The sequence below is a fragment of the Salarias fasciatus genome, chromosome 13, assembly GCF_902148845.1.
Source record: "Salarias fasciatus chromosome 13, fSalaFa1.1, whole genome shotgun sequence".
NCBI lineage: Eukaryota > Metazoa > Chordata > Actinopteri > Blenniiformes > Blenniidae > Salarias > Salarias fasciatus.
In genome coordinates this window covers 16,037,157-16,056,434 of record NC_043757.1, presented here as the reverse complement: position 1 = coordinate 16,056,434, position 19,278 = coordinate 16,037,157, and the positions used below count along the sequence as shown (strand labels likewise).

Here is a 19,278-nt window from a genome sequence, read left to right as displayed (position 1 = left end):
TCCAGTGCAGCAAAACCGCTTGAGCATTCTCAAAGAAACAAAAAAAAAAGCATGTTCATCACAAATCATTCTTCTTGCATATAAAAAAACAAAATAATAACAATGCAGCTCCAAAAGCAAAGACACAAACTGCACCAATTGCAAGCACATGTAAATTAGAGCGACCATCAGCCGTCGCCTTCCCAGGCATTAGCATTTTTATGCTTCTGATTTTTGATTATGGCATCAATCTCTTCTCTAAAGCTTTCCGAACGGTTTAAGGTTAAAGAAGCTTTTCTGTTCATCTCCACCCCGCCCTCTTATTTCTGCTCTTTTCAACCCCCCACCCGCCCACTCCATTCTTGTGATTCCGGTTTAAGACTGAAGAGTGTTCTTCAAACCGCCCCCCCCCCACCCCATCATTTCCATTCCCACTCCCTCTCTAAGTCAAGGCCTTGTCCGGCGCTCCTGTCCTGTGCAGAGACGGAGCAGCAGACTCACTGTCTGTCAGGCTTCACCTTGAACACGTCCGCCTGGTTGGCCAAAGATGGCGAGCGAGGAGACTTGGGAGGACTGTTGCTTCCCTCCATGAACATGTTGGGGATGTCCTGTCCGAAGTAGATCTTACTGTTGGCTGCTATGGCCTGGTACTTCATCAGCTCCAGGTATTCTGGCGTTAACTTCAGCTGCACAATTTTGGAGAGAAAGAAAGAAACAAGAAAAAAGTGAGGAAAAAAAGATGACTGCTCATAACAATACTGTTCTGAAACTAAACAGGGCATTATCTTGTTTACTGACAATACTTCATCCAATAAGCCCAAAAGCTAACATTAACATCTGATGACTGACAGGGCTATACAGGTCAACTTCAGCTATTTCACCGACAAGTTTCCATTTACAACATGCCCCCTGTTTTTATGAGAGTTTTACATATTTTATTATTATTCAGCAGCTAATTTTGGACCAATGTCAACAATCAGACTCATACTTTAACTTCTCTGTGAGAACTGAAGTCTGCTTTCACCCCAACTTACTGGCAGTTTCTCCCTGCTCTATTCATTAGTTTAAAAAACATTTTTGAAAACATTTGACTCCGCAATTATTACGGAGTTTTTATTGGCCCATTACAAATAAAACAGAAATTAAAATAAAATACAAATGTGGGGAATATTCATCAAGCTAAGGAAAGGAAAGCCCACAAGCAGCTCCTCTGTGAGAGCTGAACGAGAGAGAAGTCATCTGATGTTAGATCCTGTTTTTTGTGGTGAAAAACAATGAATTCTCTATTGAATGTGTGTAAACAGGAACTGTACCTCTTTGAAAGAAAGTGGAAATGCTGCTTTCAGATGCAGCAAGTTTAACTAAATGCAGTCAAATAAAATACTTCAAAGTAATATTTTCACAACTTGCAAAACATCGTTGGTCTTGTAAGGTCTCAACATACCGCATCAGCCTGAATATATTTACAGGAAATAGATCCTTTTTTTTTTTTTTTGCAGTTTACATTTTCTGGATGTTAGAGGCACTTTCACTTCTTCATGAAAAGCTTTTCTGACATTCAAACGAGCAGATATCTTCTTCTTCTCATCTTTTAAATGTCAATAAACACAATCTGATACCATTTGATTCCCCAAAAGAAGCAAAAGTATCCCCAGAATCCAGATAATGGTAACTTCTGCCTAAAAAAAAAAAAGGCACAATCCAGCAAACAACTGGAGAAAAGTGGTTCAAAAGTAGGTCAAATTAATCAGCTACACAGGAGAAGCTGCGAGGCTAATTTTAAGCTGATGGTGATCAATTCAGCTGAGATTTATAAAAACTGTCAAGCTGCTAAAAAATACAGCGTCGCTGAGTAAACCGTAAGAGGGAGAGCACAGGAAGAGAGCGTGAAAAACAGTCAGAGGAGATCGTACCGTGGTCCTCAAAGTGGTTTACAGAGCTGGATAGAACCAACACAGCTGGGATTCAGCTGAATCCTTCCAGTCATCGATATTCAAGGTTGTTGTGCTTTTTTTTCCCTTCCAAACAACATTTGATCTGCAAACTGTTTATCCCCACTAAACAGGAGGCTTGTCTGGTTGCCTTAAATTACTGAGTGAGTATTGTTCTAAGAGTATAGACACAGTATTTATACTGGTGTTGGAGTAAATCTTTTTAGGCGCTCATATTTTTAATTGCATGTGATCAGATGTTGTATAATGTGTGAGTCAAAGTATAAAACTGGCATTTTTATTATTATTATTTTTTAATTATTCTTTTTTTTACCGTGTTTGCTTCTGCAGATTTGGCAGCAGTGTAATACTCGGCATCAGCCTTTGCCTTTTCTCTGGCCAGGAAGGCAGCATCTGAAACAGGGAAGCAGTGCTGAGCATGATGGACACACGACACGTCGCCGTATCACACATCAGAACACACAGATCCATCTCACAGACGGGAAGTGAAAGCCGTGCAGCGAACCTTCTATCTCAGAGATCTTCTTCTCCGTCTCCTTCTCCATCACCTTCTGTTGGAACTGAATCTCTGCTACTTGGGCCACTTTCTGAGCCTCTGCAGGAAAAGAAAAACAACCCAAAACACATTATACGCATACAAAAGAAATACTAGTGTGCATATTTACCGTCAAAGACCATATTTACCAATGATAGCTTTCTTCCTTTCCGTCTCTGCTTCCTTTTCCACCACTTTCTGAGTCTGTGCCGTTATTAGCAGGCGGGTCTTTTCCGCTTCCCTGAATACACACGCAGTGAAATTACCTTCTTGCAAGTGTTTTGATTTGTGTGTGGTATTACATGGACTGTGTGGGTGAGTCGCAGAGAAACTGGAGCAAATAACAAGGCTTCGCTGGCGAGTACAAATTCATAAACTCACATGAGTTCAAAGTTCCTCCTGATAGCTTCGGGGATCTTTGGCTTGGTAACGCGGACTGCCTTCACAGAGATGGTGTAACAGCGCAGAGGGAAAACACAGAGAGAGAAAATAGACCCTCTGATCACAACCCATGTATTTCACAGAGTCGATGGCTGCTTCGAAAAAAGTCTGAGAGTGGTTTTTGCCTTCAAAATGGACACAATGATAGAATGTTTTCAGCCTCAATCACACCAACAATCACCCACCTGGTATCACCAAATGACTTAAGGATTGTGGTTTTTTTTTTTTTTATCTGCATGTTTTAATGCAATAAGAGAATTAACAGACAATAACAATAGTGTTGGTCTGCATGTGTCCAACATTGAACTTCTGCATTTGAAAGCACTGCCATGACACTACATTGTTGCTACAGATATGCAGTAATATTTTTACCAAGTGTTATGAGGACAATAATGCAAATATGTCCAAAAACAACAGTTAATGTCAGATCAAAGCCATGACGGTGCTACTTTAATCGTGGCCAGCGCCGCGCTTGTCCCTTTTAGCACAGCGTCAGGATTTTTATGACGGCCACTTTAACACACCGCGCGGTGTGAGAGCTGCTCCGGGCTGCACCGGCACAGCTCCACCACAACAGTTTGCAGATTCCCAAGGAAGCGAAATGCTGGAACGCGTCCACATTCTCCATCGACCACAATGAAGAGCTATTTCACTGCACACAAGTGTTACTAGAACAAGCCTTCTCTGTTAACTTCAACTTCTTTATTTCCTGAAGGCACTGATGGCATATTCAGACAGCATGCAGGATAAAGTTGGTTATGCTGTTTACTGAAGCAAATCACAGCAGCCTTCACCTCCAGATCAGAAGCATCGTGCAGTCAAACTTACTGTAGGACCAAAGTTCATAAAAACAAAAAAATGCAGCAAAGAATAAAGAACTGCATAAGAACATATACAGAACTGCAAAAACTGCACAAATGTGAAGCTGCCTTAAAACTCAACTAAAACATAACCAAACTGTAATCTGTGTACAAATTATCCAGACAGAACATTTGTGTATTTTGGGTGAAAATCGAGGTTTTGTAGTTTGCTGAGAAAGAAAAACCCAATTACATGTACTCTGTTGTTACTTTAAACGGAAACTTGATAGACAAATAGAAAAACACTGTTTGATAGAAACGTCACAGACGTAAATGGATGATCAGTGGATAAATAAACCTTTTCTTTACATTGTTGATGTTAAGAAATCAATTTTAAATGTACAAGAGGCAAAAAAAGTAGACACTGTCTTTGTTTGGGAAACGTCAGCTGGTAAAATTAAGTTTACTAAATTGATTATTATGATAGCTGATCAATATAAAGCTTATCAATATGACTTAATACGAAAAAAATTTGGGACTGAGATGAGTTTTTCTATCTTCAACAATATTCACACACACACACACACACACACACACACACACACACACACACACACACACACACACACACACACACACACACACACACACACACACACACACACACACACACACACACACACACACACACACACACACACACACACACACGTGTGAATTCACTTTCTTACAAATGTTTCACAACAGACCTCAGTGTTTAGAGTCCTTAAAAAATGTTATTTAATTATCTAACTGCCTGTTTACATGACGGCTGACTGGAAACAGCATTGTTGCTCCATTTTGGTTCTTTGAGAGTTTCCTGTTTACACAGTAAAACGCTCGATAACCTCTGATAGGCCATCAGTTAAGAGTGTGCTGGAACCGGCGCTCTAGAATCTGGCCATTTTTATTGTGGTTATTGTACGTGAGCATGTGCATAAGCAAAATTCAAAATTTACTGTGACAGTAGTGTGCTTGTGCGTTACTCTGCATTTCAGAAAACTTGTGTTTGCCATGTTTACTCTGTTAAATAAATTTAAAAATCTCAAAGGGCCGTTTTCGGAGATTTGAGACACTGCTTCTGGGTAAATGAACAGTGAATCTAAACAAATGTTTACTACTTTCATCTGAACTCACTGTCAGGCAGACGGAGCCTGAGGTGCTTTTCCATTGCTGCGGCTCTAAAGACAGAGAACTGAATATGTGTTGTTCCATCGTCCTGATGGGCTCGTCTGCATTCTCCACATGCTTGCTGCTACTGCCGGGTTCTGGTTGGCGTCAGTTTGGTACAAGCTCACAAAAGCTCACACCAATTTAGGATGCATGCACAGTTAACTTTGGAAATATTTTCCTGCTAAATGTAAGCTTGTTCTCAATCAGGCTGTAAATTATTGTCCTGAAATTGTCAAACAGTCAGTGGAAGTTATCTGTTACAGATGAACAGTAATTAGCCAAATTCATCCATGTACAATAACAAGTCAATTAAATGTTACTATTACATACCTGTATTGTGAGCCCAGGTGCCATTGCATTAAGATCCTTCTGTAAAGCGGTCTTTAAGTTCTCATCTATAATGTCTGCAAATGGAGGAAAAAAGAGACTATTTACGATTCTGCATCAGAGGAATTTAAAACTGAGCATATTTAGTGTCCTGCATAGAAGCGACTTCTTACCAAACAGCTCAATGTAGACCTCCTGTAGTGTGTGGACGCTGCAGAACTGGTTGAGCTCGTGGTGAATCTTGTTGAAAATGAGAGTTTTGTCATAATCAGCAGTGTAGTTCCTCACGATGTCCACCACTGCACGGAAAAGAACAAGAGCAACAGTTACTGAAACACTGGACAGCCCACAGGGTTATTGAGTCAAGCAAATGAGGAACTCTTGTAATGTGTGAACAAGCTGTACCTGCTGAAGGGACCAACATGTTCACAACTTCTATCCTGTCGAAATAGATCATCACACCGCCACTGTGACGAGAACAGATTGGTTAAAATACGTTTTTAAATAACAGGAGACTAATATGTCTGCAGCGACATCAGGAGGATCCGTTCTACCTCGTTCCACAAGGCACATTCTTGATCTCATCGGTTTGCAGAGTCGTCTGAAACATAGGTTCAAAACATCATGTGGCAGGAGCGCAAACATGTCAGTTATTTAAGTTACGTTAAACTATTATATCCAGAGTTCAGAAATGAGCACACATTTGTTTGAATTTAACATACAATTCACTCATCACACACAATTAATTTGAACATTGCTCATAAAGGCAAAAAAATAAGAGCTCCAGAAATCACTGTCTAGTAGAAAATCTCCAGGTCATTTAAGCTTTAATATTTTCATAAGCTCTTATTTATACGTGTTTGTGCCAACTGAATTTGAAAAGTAAATACAAATAAATGACTTCTTTATTTTTCAGAGTTGAGTCCTGCAAGACTATTTATCAGTGACAAAACATCAGTTCCTTAATTTTATAAAGCTAAATAAAAAAGCCCCCCCCAGTGTTTCAAAGACAAAAATAGGTGCTATTCACACATAGTAAAACAAAAGTAGTAGGTTCACTTGGGGTACGACCAGGCCGCTGTCGCCACGGTTGAACGACAACTGCTTGCATGCTTCAGCTAACTTATTTATAGATGATGCCATTCTGGTTTCGTGAGCAGCACCTCGTGGTGGAGTCCTACATTAGAGTCGGCTCAGCTAAAAGGCCACGTTTCAGCACCGCAAGATACACTTACCTGCACTGATCTGTAGGTGGTAATGAAAGGCAGCATAATGTGATATCCAGGGCCATTAGGAGAGGTCAGCAAGGCTCCACCTCTGAAACAAATACAAGCAAATCATCTGGTCTGAATTCCCAACATCACGTGATTTAATCAGAAACGGATGGACGTTACGCCACAGCAACAAAAGGACTGTTCATGTGTCAAAGAAAATGCTTAGCTCTGCTTTTGTTGATAGCAAATGCATTGTTGAAATTTTTTGTGTTCCCTTAAATGTGTGATCTAAAAGGTGTGGATCAGATTGAGTTTTATCTGAACGACTGTCAAACACAGTCACTTGTAAATCCATGACATCTTTGGTCAAACAGGTTTGGTGGATGTACAGAACTTGAGAGACAATATTTCAAGGTCTCAGCTATAAGTGCACTAACCATATCATATATTTTTGGCACAATACAGATATTAAAGATAGCCATGGTCGATGTTGGGATACCTGTAGTAAACAGCAAGATGTCCTTCTTCTATCTTGTGAATAGAGGAGTGCAACATGATGGCCATCACTCCTGCTATTGCTGCAAATACTGCCCCTACATGCGGCATCGTCATCCTCACTCGCACTCACCTGCAGGAGAATAAAGAAGCATTAACATATATAAAAAGTTTATAGAACATAAAGGGACTCATTCACGTGAAACGCTGTCAACTGCAAGACATGTCTTCACTTGCTGGTTTGCCATAAAGTTTGCCCTCATGTTAAACTTCACTAAAAGCAGCAAAAAAGAATAAAAATTCAGGATAAGCTGTCGAGTTTTTGAGATATTGTTTTGCTTTGTTAAACCACACTAAAACATAACATTAATCTCAAATCATCAAATTTAGAAAGGAGTAGAACATTTTCGAGTTTGAAACGAAGTGTGCAATTGCAGCCATACATGATAATAAAAGCCCCGCTGTTGGAGAATACTGCCCTCTTATGAAGATATTCTGTTATAAAAACATCACATAAGCTGAGCACTGTTTCCTCCCACAGAAGAGTCTTTGTTTACTCCCATTGAAAATGATTAGTCAGGTTAGTTCACGCTGAAATAAATGATTATACAGAGCCGTTCGCATTTGAAGCACTGCAACACCATGACACCACTTCTTTGCTGTATCATCCCCATCACGGAGGGTAAACTGACAAAACACACGGGCGCTTTCCAGGTGTGTACAGGTTGCTGATGCAATTAACGTGCAGTTAGTTACACAGCTAGCGCAAACATTTAGCTGAGTGACTCCAGACAGATACCAGCAAACAATCCTTCTGTCAACTCACGAAACAGCACGTTAGTACTTCAACTACGTGTCTTCCAATGGAGAAGCGCCACAATGAAATTAACTATTCTGGCAAATGCAGCGGCTCACCATCCATTCGGTCAGTAATATTCACCTATGAGACTGGGTTAGCTAGCAGCAGCTACTGCTTTAGGTTCAGGAAGGCAGCCGCCGATATTTAGCTTCATGCTAACATTAGCATGCTTGGTTAATGGCGCAAAAGCAAGCTCACTCAGAACAAATTACCAACATGTAGGCGTTCGGATGAAAGGCTGGCTTTATGTCAAATACAATTTACCTCTGTATTGAAAGCGTCTTCCCTTCTGGTCGTATCATTCAGCGAACCATCCCCCTCGCCCCGTGTCACTCCGCCTCCCACAGGTTTCACTAGCTGCTTCTCCTTACACTGTGCTGCCTTCACGGACTGTCAGACAAAAAGCACTTTACTGTGACATGCTCGTGACGAGTGTTTGATTGAAATCATGTAACTCAGCTGTTACTATCAATTCCATCCCATGGATACTTTCAACGGAATACAGTAAAAATCTGTATTCTTATTTAATTCAAATACAAATAAAATCTAAAATAATCGCTAGGCCAGATTAGATTACTACACTACACATGGCACCTGAACTGACCTTAAAATTCAAGTGGGAATCTGCTGGACTTTAACCACTGTTGTCCTGGAAGTGAAATCATATTTTCCTTTCCCGAGCTTGGTTGTTTTGTCATCTGTGAGACTATAATGTTACGTGAAACTTGCTTCATCATATAAATATTTCACATTTTGCTTAGACATCGGCTTCACATGAGTGAGTAGAGTGTGTCATCAATATCACAAACACCTGATTATTTTCAGCCACTCAAAATTTAACAAACACAAAGTGTCTTTATTTTTACAGTAATGGAATGTAAACATTTTTGTTTATGCTGACCCTTATTTTTTTCTTTGAACCTCTTATGCAACCCCTATCGTTAGTTTCTATGTACATCTCCATGAATCTTTTTGTGATTTGGAAATTTCCAAGTACAACGTTTGCATTTATTTGCCACTGTGTCTTCATCCTTTTTACAGTGTGTGGTTTCAATAAACTTAAATGAAGTATTATTGTTTTGGGGATATGAATGTAGCTGTAGAGTGGCTGCATCATGTATAACTTTGTGAGAATAAATATCTGCAATAAAGGAAGAAATGCACATTATCCCCCCCTCCAAAAAAACAAAAACAAAAAACAAATGTACCATTTATTTTAAAAAACTCATTTATATCCCTTCATGCATAGTTTGCAGGTTGTCAGCAGCAATGTTTTACTCTAATCAATATTAGAAATAAAATAAATACATTATTGTAACAGCTGGAAATACCCGTTAACAGTCAATAATACTATGTTTATATTAAGTTAAAACATGAATAGCTTACCACAAGAGGCCGTTTTACACGTTACCGTCTCACAGCATCACATAATACATGTAAATACAGTAAAACAGAACAGAATGACAAAGCTTTCAGATAGTGTAACTTTGATAAGGCACTTGTTAAAATACAGTCTTTGGCCAGTTTCTATTGTTGAGGTTCTGCTTTCAGTGCTTCATACTGAGTCCAGCTCCAATCCAGATCCTGGAGAGAGGACAAACGTGTTTATACGGTGCGATTGAACATAACATCCTGCTGTTCACAGCCTGGTTTCCACTCATTAACAATGTGATACAGGTGAATCTGTATTGTCCTATGAAGGCTAACCACACAGATAGCTTACAGAACGGAAAAGGAAAACATAATGGCGAGTTATAATATTTACAAAAAATAAATCGGATTATTTTCAAGAACTGCCCTCTAGCATAAACAGGAAATCCATGTGTTTATATACAAGGTGTTACTTCTGGGATGGTCTTACATGGACGTGCACCCTGCTTCACATTTTGTATATCATACCATGACACTGTTCTCCGTCTCCTGGGTGGCGTCTTGCAACAGAGACGTAAGTTGACTCAGATAACGCTGATTTTCATCCAGTAACTGATGAACCGTTTCCCTGCAAGAGACAAATGACTCTGAAACAAACATGTTTCTTCAAATGATCTAAGGCGAGCGAGTTAACCTTATAGTTCATAGAGTCTTTGGAGTCATATCTTCTGGCGTGTTTGCTACTTTTACAAAAGCCAAGTCAAACCGCTTCAAGCCACGTGATTCGTGGAGCTCGGTGGTTGTTAAAACTGTGTGGTGGGCCTCCCCAACACTGGGGTTGGGAGCAGAGGCCGGGGATGTGGGCAGAAGAGAGGGGTGACGTGGCAGATCAAATGTGGTTAACAAAAAATAGCACAAATCTCACCTGTCAGAGGGTTCTTGTGTCAGTGATTGTGATGGAGAACTGGTCTGGGCCTAAAAACACAACCACACAATGATTTATTATACATTTAATACAGCAACCTGACATTAATCATTCTTACTGTGAAGTAAGTCATACTTACACATGCAATTTTGAGGAGGTACCAGAACTCTTTTTGTCTCTTCATTTGCATCTGCATCACTGCTGCTTCTGCTGTTTTTATGTTTTCTACCGCCATCTCCAACTTAGGGAACAAATCCATGATGCGCTGCTTACAAACCAGTATTGTGCTAGAAGATAAAACAGAGAGAGTTAACTTTCTATAACTCGCGAGTCGATGTGAATTCACTCTGAATAAATTACCTCAAGTGTGTGTACAAGTCTTTCAGCACTCTGTCCTGGTTCTGCACTGTCTGCAGAATGGCTCTCACCATGTCGGAGCTGTCGCTGTAGCCATGTGGAGGGTCAGGGCCTGCAGGAAGCACAGCCAAGTGATCATCTACGTGTTATGATTCAACACAATGTCCGCTACTCTCTGTGCTTTTTCGCATTCATGCTGAAGATTTAATGAAACAATGGAGACCCTGTCACACATTTGTTCAGAGGCCTTCTGCACGTCTTACAGGTTTTTTTTTTTTTATTACAGCTGAAATGTGTCCATAGCAACAAGCTTTAGATGTATTCAGAACTGATAACCGGCTTTGAGCAAACAATACAACAGTCATTATAACCCATGGCTCGTTCTTTTCATTATGCACTGAAAAATGGTTTGGACTAACTTTTGCATTTGGCCTTCAGTTGCTTGTAGAGTTCAATAGCCTTGTTTTCACTGAAAAACAAACAAAAACCATCACAGTTCAAATGGACTTCAGTTTAAATTCTGAAAAAAAAAAAAAAAGAAAAGACTTTTAAAGTTATTATGAAGTACAAATTTAGTAAAATGTTATTGTGAGCGACACACTATAATTGTGCTCTCTTTAGCTTTCTTTGTGTTTTTGGGCAGGATCTCACGAAACTCCACCAAAAGAGCAAAAAGATTGTTCTAAATCAACTAAAACTGCTTTAGGTGTAAATGCCTTTAAGGGTCTGAAAAAAAATTAATGAAATCTGAAAGTGTGTCAATGTACGAACATACAATTTAACAAAAAAGTGTGAATTACTGGGAATCACATCACAAATCTACTGACAGCTGCTCCATCACGTCCCCTTGTCTCCTCGCAAAGGGGCTCCTCTGCAGTTCCACGATCTCGGAGTGTAACGCCACAATCTCCTCATCCAGATAGCCCACATCTGCAACCTACACCAGGAACAGCCTCAGAACCGCGTAATGCTTTAAAAAAAAACCTGTTGACTGATATCCCGGACTTTACTACGGTCTTACCTTTGCAAACTCATCGGCCTTCTCTTCATTTTCTTGCCAAGTCTTCAGCATTTTTTCTGAAGCTTCAGATTAACACAGCATGAATAGATCATCCACTTACAACTTTCGCGAAGATCTAGTGAGCGCATATGTTATGACAAGGCATGAACGGCCACTCACAGATGCCAGTGTTGCTTTGCTTGGTGTACTGCTCGAGGTCATGCTGGATGCTCATCTTAAAGAAACTCAGCTTGGCTTTGAGCTGCTGCGACTGGGAGAAGAGCAGGTTCTTGAACCGCGTTAGGTTGGTGTTGTAACGCAGCAGACTCAGCCTGCAGAGAGACACAAACACGAGTTAGGAATATTTCATTTGTTACTCTCTGCAGTTGTGTTTTTACATGCACTTACATGGCGGCGCGTTGTCCCTGGTAGAGGCGGATGTAGTCTTCTTTCAGCCCACAGATGTAGCTGACTGCTTCGCCCCACACCTTTCTGAGAGCAGTCAGTGGCAGCTGGGTCTTCGTCTCCCTGACTGAGAGAATAAGAAGAAATAACATTAAAACACTGAATTATATAAACTATACACCAAAAAAAGGACATTTTTGTTTGGTAAGCTGTTATTTATTCTTTTTTTAACAATACTGAAAAGCCTAATTGAGAAGATGTTTATCAATGATAGAGAACATCTGGGAAATCTTTCATTGGTGTAAAACACACACTCTGCTGCTCATCCCACAAAAGCATGTTGCTTACAAAGTGCCTACATTTCAAAGATAAACACCTAGAATTTCCAATAGAATAGATAGAAAAGCACTGTTACAACAAAGCAATAATCGACCAAAAGCAAATATCTTGAGCATTAATGCAGAGTTCAGTAATTAACTATACAAAAAAGAAAAGCAGTTTTTGTGATCAATCTGACGGGAAGTCATCTCTTTGCAGATCTTAAACTTGTAACGACAAGTTTGCCACAAGACATTGTTTGCATGAATGCTGTAGTCTGAGCAACAGCTGACTATTTCCATTCTAAAAGCCCGCTGGCATTAGCGTCATTTGGTTATCAGCGGAAGAAATAACACCTGCTGAAGGATTACAATGAAGAATCATTTTGTGGTTGCTCCTCGGCCTCAGGACTCGTTTCTTTTTTTGTTTGCCAGGGAGCTGGGGGCGTGGCTCGCTGGCCATGATGGCTGACACCTGGGTCGACTGCTCACCTGGGCTCCATATTCTGTCCTTCCTCTGAATCAGATTGTGACAATACCGATAAGCTTACGCTTTGTAGCTTCACTAACTTTCCTCAGCAGCCAAAGAGATTTAGGTTTGAGTTTTACAATAAACAGCTTACTCAGCCTTCATTCCTCAATTGTCTGCCATCCCAGCAACATCTGGAACTACTGTGGGCAGCGGGTGTCCAGACAAGACTATAAGTCACAGTGTCGGGTTTCACATTTTAATTAAAACCAGAGAGACAATCTTAGGATTTTTTCTGTTTTAGAAAACAATCTAGTGACTCAAAGTGGATTTAAGCTCTAACAAAGAGGACTTATTTTTAGGCCTTTATTGCTGCCACGTGGTAGGTTGCAGTCATGTGACTGAGTTTCAACACTATGGGCTCCATTGTTTCAGAAATGACATGACTGTCCTTCAAAAATTTGGAGAATTTTTTAAAAATCATCCGAGCTTCGCTGGGTGACAAACTGATTCAGTTATTACAATCCAGACTTTCAGACAATGACCGTTATTGCTGTTAGAGCAAAGGAAAACCACTGAAATCTGATTTTTAAGTGACTTAGAGAGAGATGATGTTTTTACAAATATCTTACCGATGAAGTTGACGCTGTCGGGCAGCGGTCTGGCAGTCAGAGGTCCGGAGTATTTGATTAGGCTCTTGTCAAAAAGAAAAACTATGGAGCTGTCCCAGCCACGCTAGAGGCAAAGTAGGAAAAAAAATGTCAATAACATGTCATAATGATACATCACAAGAAAACAGAGGTTGACACTGTTGATGTTTACAGGTGTGTTTGAACAAGAGAATCAAGGATGCATTTTTGTTTGTGCATGTTTGTGTGTCACACACCAATCCCTCTGGCAGACACTGTGCGGGCGGCCTGCGTGGGTCAAGGGACATTCCCGTCTCCAGTAGCAGCTCTTGACTCAGCGGGGAGATGTTTGACTGACTCTGAGTTTCCAGACGAAGCTGCAGGGAGTGCAAGCTCTCCTCGGCGCCCAGAACCATCGAGTGCAGCTGGGCTGACGTCATGTCCAACACATGAATGACCTGGTCGAAGAAATGTGCAAAATCACAATTAACTTTGCTTGCAGCTCTCTAATTTCAAAGCATGTACAAAACCATTACAGTTTTCCAAGAAAAATAACCAGTTTATACATGAACAAAGGTTAACCTTCATGTTGAGAATATTCTGCAGAGCGATGTAGCAGGATCGTTTGTTTGTGTCAGGGTCAAAACCTCCACCACGATCTGCAGGGTCCCACAGTAGCAACATCTGCAGGAGAGACTCCACAGGCTCCAACAAGGGCCTGTAAACACACACACACAGCCTCAGCATTGTTACACACTGATTAGATGAAGCATTCTATTCCAGTTTGTATGAATGTATGAACATTTTCCTTTGGTCTTTACCTGCTGAGGTTGTTGGGATATGGAAGATGTGCAGAAAATCTGACCTCTCCGTTCATGTCTTCTATGGCCATGATGTCTTTGGGACCTTTGTTCCTAACTTTGCTTGTACTAGAAAAGCAAAAAAAAAAAAAAGAAGGAAGATTGTTGACAAGAAACAGGGACAAAAATAATACAAACAGAATTATTACTGCAACAACACATCACCGGTTGTGTAAAACTAACCTGTCTCACAACAGTCTAAAATCACAAAATCTCTTAATCCTTAGTAGCAGTAGTTACAACCATTTTATTAAAAATGATGCAGGGAACATGCTCTGGTATAGAGCAAATTCCATCCATCCATCTTCTACATCACTTTACTAAACTCAGGGTCACAAGGCATTGGAGCTGATTCCAGCTGACAGTGAGAAAATGCAGAGTTTAGCCCTGCGATGGACAGCTCAGCTCATGTAGCAATTTCCTGAGTCCTGCTAAGACCACAGTGTTCAGTATTTAATTTATTCTATTCAAGTCAAGGATCTGGAAATATTGTGAATCTAACGTTTAGTTCATCTCAGTTAATTCAATCATTTTTGGGTCTTTCAACTGTTGACATCAGGAAAAAATATTGACCACCAGTTTCCCAGCCTGAACGGGCCACCTGAAATGTTTTGTTCTGTACTGACTGAGAGTTCATGCCCAAAGGTTATGTCGTCTATAACTATACAGACCACATTTCATTTCTAAAGGCTGCAATCAGAAGTTTTCAAGAACAAGTCAAAACAGACTTGAATTATTAATCAAGTAATAAAATAAATCAATTCATTGTCTAATTGATAATACTTTTCAGCTACTTGTTCATATATATTTATCAATCAACAATGCTAACAACTATTTGCCGTCACACAAGATACATGTGTTCACAGTTTTGGGAATTATCATAGATTTTATATATATTATATAGGGCTGGTTATATGACAAGATACAGTGGTCTTTACTCACCATTGTACCGGCTGCATGTGGTGTAAGAAAGGCCGAAAGCCACAGATGCATTCAAAGATCACATTTCCGAAGCTCCAATAGTCCACAGTCACCGTGTATGGTTTACTCTCAAACAGCTCTGGAGCCTGGCACACACACAGGTCAGGTTTAGATTGAAATATAATGAAGTGACAGATATTAAATAAAGAAAGCCACATCACTGATGTGCAAAGCTTACCAAATACTGGAGAGTTCCAACAAAAGACGTGCAGAGACTGCCCTGATCGAGGTCTTTTGCATATCCCAGATCAATAATTTTATGGACAAGCTGAGGGGAGCATATTTGTGTCATTAAAGCAAGAAAACCTAAGTGTGACATGAGACTGGAGTTTGATGAGGCTTAATGCACAAAATGAAATTAGTTCACCTTCCCATCAACCTCTTGCAGAACAATGTTCTCTGGCTTTAGATCCCTGTGAATGATCTTATTTTCATGGAGATATTGAATTCCAGAACCTGTTTTGGAAAATAAACAAAATATTAACTCTTGAGTATTAATGTAGTGATCTTGCTTTGAAGCAAAATTGTTGGCAGTATTACCAATGTCACTAAGCAGCGAGAGGACTTCACTCTCCTTCAACCCGCAGCAGTTTTCTGGTTTATTCAGCAACTGAAAGATAAACCAGTAAAGTGAAACGCTTGAAAATACAACTGACTGTAAATAATCTTTATGAATATTAATCTGATACCTTGCGCAGGTCCCCTCTTGAGCAGTACTCCATAGCCAGAAGTGGTAAGTCATTCAATGCGATGGCGTTCAACTCCTCAGGAACTTCTCGGGCCTCAACAACATTCACATGGTTCAGCCTGAAGCAGAAAGAGCGCCAAACACGCTGTGGTTTGATAGGAAGACAACAGACAGTGACTCCATCATGAGCAACGGATGATTCAGTCTCACTTCTTCATGATCTGAATCTCTCTGCTCCAGCGAGATTTGGTCTCGGAGTTCAGGTCCAGACGGCATAGTTTCACAGCAATCTTGGCCCCCAGCTCCTGCTCCGCACACAAGCAGGGAGTGAGATGCTTTGGGGTCTGGTGCATATGTCAGGCCTGGAGTCAGGTGAGAGGACTTACAAGGTGCTGATACAGGTAGACATTCCCAAAGCCTCCTGTCCCAAGTTTATCCTTAAACTCCCAGGAGCCACACAGCTGGTTCTGTTTGAGTGCAGTCCGCTCCATAGTGGCAGATCTGCAAAGCACATAAGCTGAAGAGAACAAAACAACACAACTCATTTTCAGTGTTATTGCACAGGCCTGCACCTGTCTGCTAATCACCATAAAGCCTTCTTTACAATACAACTTTCTAATTCAAGCACACACACTGCATGATTACTAAGGGCCGCAAATACACCTAAAATATATACAGATTGCTCTTAAACATCATGTAACCAATATTAGAAATGCATATTTAGTTCCAGTTTTTATAGCTGTATTGTACTCATATATGTTTTTGTACATGTACATCCTTTGTAGGATTAATGAAGTGTAATCTTATCTTAATAATGGTTCGCATATATCAAATAGTTTAAATTTATTCAAGTGGTGCGTTTAGAAGTTTATAAATGTTTCATTTAACCTATAAACAGATTTGCGGCTCCTGGTGGAGCACTTTATCATCCCTGCGCTATAAACTCGCTGACAGTCACTCGTTTGTTTGAGAGGCTTAGACCTTGGGTTATAGTTAACAACATAAAATGACTCAAGGACTAACAAAACCACCAGAGCTACTACTGACTGTAGAGAGGTCGGCTCACCTGTCCAGGAGGTTCAGGGATGGTGGCTGACAGCTCACTCCGGGAGTTCACACATTGTTGCGTCTTCACTGTTAGCTAAACCGTGTTGTTTACGGGTCCGTTTTCTAATCCATTCCTCAGGCGAGCAGACCGAACCCAGTGAGAAGATACCGCCGCGCCGTGAGCCCATCAAACATGGCGTAAAAGTCGGTGTTTGTCGTTTTTTTTTGTTTTAATGTGGAAACTGACACTCTGCTCGAACCCTGCGCAAAGTGAAAGTACAGCGACACGTCGTTACTGCGCATGCGCGCCCGGCTGCACGGCGGCGGAGGGCTGCGAGCCGGACTGTCCCCTCCGAGGGGGGATTTCCACAAAAACCAAACACCCACAAGCAGAACGGCTTCGCGGCGTGGTCTAGGACTGCAGGCTGGGCGTGGAATAATGCTGTTCGATGTTGTTTTGCTGCACCAACAAAGCCGGACCCGCGACTGGCTGCCAAACTGGAGTATTTCTAAAACTTTGAGGATGGTTTGTTCAGTAGATGGCGCCACGTGCACAGCTTTCCACTTGATCTCTGAAGGAAAGCAGAGGAGAAATCTGAAGCGATGCCAGGCGAAAGAGGAAACAAAACATAATACTTATGTTTTGTCCTCTGAATGATGAATATATTACAAGAAAAAATGTTCTTTCGTAAAATAATATTTCTTGTTTTAATCTAATTTGTTGAGACTGTTTGATCCATCCAAATAATTAATACTGATAAAATATTTACATTCCAAGTACATTGAAGACAGCAAGTATATAAAAATTACACAATCTTAATTTCTTTCATTAAAAATATGTGGTGAAAAGCCAACAGGATTTTTTTTTGATAAAAACCAAACTGGCAACATTAATGCAGATCAAAAAAGTCTGATTTTGCAACGCAAGAAAAACATGACTTTTATGCATCCATTGAAATGGGCATACTGCAAGCGCATTTTTTGTTGCTTCTCCTTTATTGAGCTTAGCAGTTCACTTTGGAAATTTCAGGTAGATGTAGTGAAAAAGGAACTGATTAAAGACATGCAGTTATTAGCTCTCTCACCTCACAGTGAGAAGGTCTGTGCTTAAATAAGGTCAGAGCTATTCAGTTGAAGCTATTCAAGTCAATTCAATTGAGCTTTATTTATAAAGTGCCAAATCTGCCAATTACAATATAATTATTTCTAGACACTTTTGTGAAACTTTTACAAACCCAACAGATCCACATGAGCAAGCAGAAGTGACTGTGGAAAGGAAAAACTCCCTTTTGATAGGAAGAAGCCTTTGCAGAACCAGACCGGGTGGCGGTTTTCTGCTATTCCGGTTGGGGTGAGGGGACAGAAAGAGAAAGATAGGTACCTTGGTCATTTCTTGTATCTACATACATTTATTGTATAAACAGAGAGTACATAGACTACAAGACAAAGAATGATCAACAACTCTAATATGAAACATGACATCACATAAAAGAAACGAGAGAAGTGAAACAGGACTGGAAGCCTGTTTCACATGGTAGGAGCTCAGAGTTAAGTAAACTGCTTGCACCCACTGTCTCATTCAATCAACGGATCAGCTGTTTTGATTGATGCCCAGTTAGAAACTGTTTGCACCCATTGAGTCCAGGTTGTCTCATTAAATGTTCTCCCTGTGTCTATTTAGGTTCCTCTGGTGTTCCAATTTTCTCTAGCATGCACATGAGGTTAATCAAGTGGCGTTGGATCACAGGTGGGAATACAAGTGTGTGTGACTTTTAGTCAGTCTGTGTTTGCCCTTGATTGACTGGTGACCTGTTCTGGGTGTATTCTGCCCTCGCTCAGCTAGGATTGGCTCCAGCGCACCACAACGCTGGTATAGAAAATAGATGTATGGATGGATTGAACTGATTAAACAAAACATCATTTTCAGAATGTATCTGTGCTTATAGCACTGAAGGAAAATGTACAACAAAGCTTTCTAATAATGAGGTTCATTACATTATGTGAGTGTTTTCTGTCTTACTTGTTAATCTTTTGTTTAAATTTATCACAAGGAGAGAAAATAAAACTGTACTAATGCTTTACTAAAGTTTGGTATTTTGAGGAGTTTCCATACACAATATTTAAAATATTTCAATATGATAAAGAGAAGAACAGTATTCAGTATTTTCATTATGACAGATTTCAGTAGCAACGGATGGGATCCTGACACTCAGTACTGTATCGCAGTCAACTATTCTGCACCAATAACAAAAGCATTCTTTGTAGGATTAATTAATTGAGCTTTTTGTCATTCTGAAATGTTTGTAGATATTCAGGAAATATGATGACATACGGAAGACACTGATGAAGAGCTGATGCAACTAGAGTCAACACTAGGATGTTACAACAGAAGAAAATTGTGCAACTTGTCTGAGC

The 19,278-nt window shown here is 40.3% G+C and overlaps 2 protein-coding genes across 4 annotated transcripts; both read right to left on the bottom strand.

Annotated features, from left to right (window-relative positions):
• Positions 1 to 399: 399 nt before the first annotated feature.
• On the bottom strand, positions 400 to 8,181 carry erlin1 (ER lipid raft associated 1). Of its 2 annotated transcripts, none has more exons than XM_030106630.1 (12): positions 8,079 to 8,181; positions 6,960 to 7,088; positions 6,482 to 6,563; positions 5,801 to 5,847; positions 5,652 to 5,713; positions 5,420 to 5,545; positions 5,250 to 5,323; positions 2,848 to 2,906; positions 2,616 to 2,707; positions 2,437 to 2,526; positions 2,245 to 2,324; positions 400 to 665 (listed from the first exon to the last, which is right to left on the bottom strand). In XM_030106630.1, the coding sequence occupies exons 2-12, from the start codon at positions 7,070 to 7,072 to the stop codon at positions 477 to 479; spliced, it is 1,014 nt and encodes a 337-aa protein (XP_029962490.1). In that variant the 5' UTR covers positions 7,073 to 7,088; positions 8,079 to 8,181; the 3' UTR covers positions 400 to 476. The 2 variants fall into 2 exon arrangements, with proteins under 2 accessions (XP_029962490.1, XP_029962491.1); XM_030106631.1 differs by having other exon boundaries at positions 6,960 to 7,075; positions 8,069 to 8,154.
• Positions 8,182 to 9,018: 837 nt separating this feature from the next.
• On the bottom strand, positions 9,019 to 17,138 carry LOC115399293 (inhibitor of nuclear factor kappa-B kinase subunit alpha-like). Of its 2 annotated transcripts, none has more exons than XM_030106595.1 (22): positions 16,883 to 17,138; positions 16,203 to 16,333; positions 16,027 to 16,121; positions 15,818 to 15,935; positions 15,669 to 15,738; positions 15,496 to 15,584; positions 15,307 to 15,396; positions 15,090 to 15,214; positions 14,109 to 14,216; positions 13,870 to 14,005; positions 13,545 to 13,745; positions 13,291 to 13,393; positions 11,876 to 11,999; positions 11,648 to 11,799; positions 11,489 to 11,550; positions 11,295 to 11,404; positions 10,887 to 10,936; positions 10,471 to 10,579; positions 10,250 to 10,397; positions 10,111 to 10,160; positions 9,714 to 9,813; positions 9,019 to 9,398 (listed from the first exon to the last, which is right to left on the bottom strand). In XM_030106595.1, exons 2-22 carry the CDS (start codon positions 16,305 to 16,307, stop codon positions 9,342 to 9,344), a joined length of 2,202 nt encoding a protein of 733 aa, XP_029962455.1. In that variant the 5' UTR covers positions 16,308 to 16,333; positions 16,883 to 17,138; the 3' UTR covers positions 9,019 to 9,341. The 2 variants fall into 2 exon arrangements, with proteins under 2 accessions (XP_029962455.1, XP_029962456.1); XM_030106596.1 differs by having other exon boundaries at positions 16,203 to 16,317.
• Between the last annotated feature and the right edge of the window lie 2,140 nt (positions 17,139 to 19,278).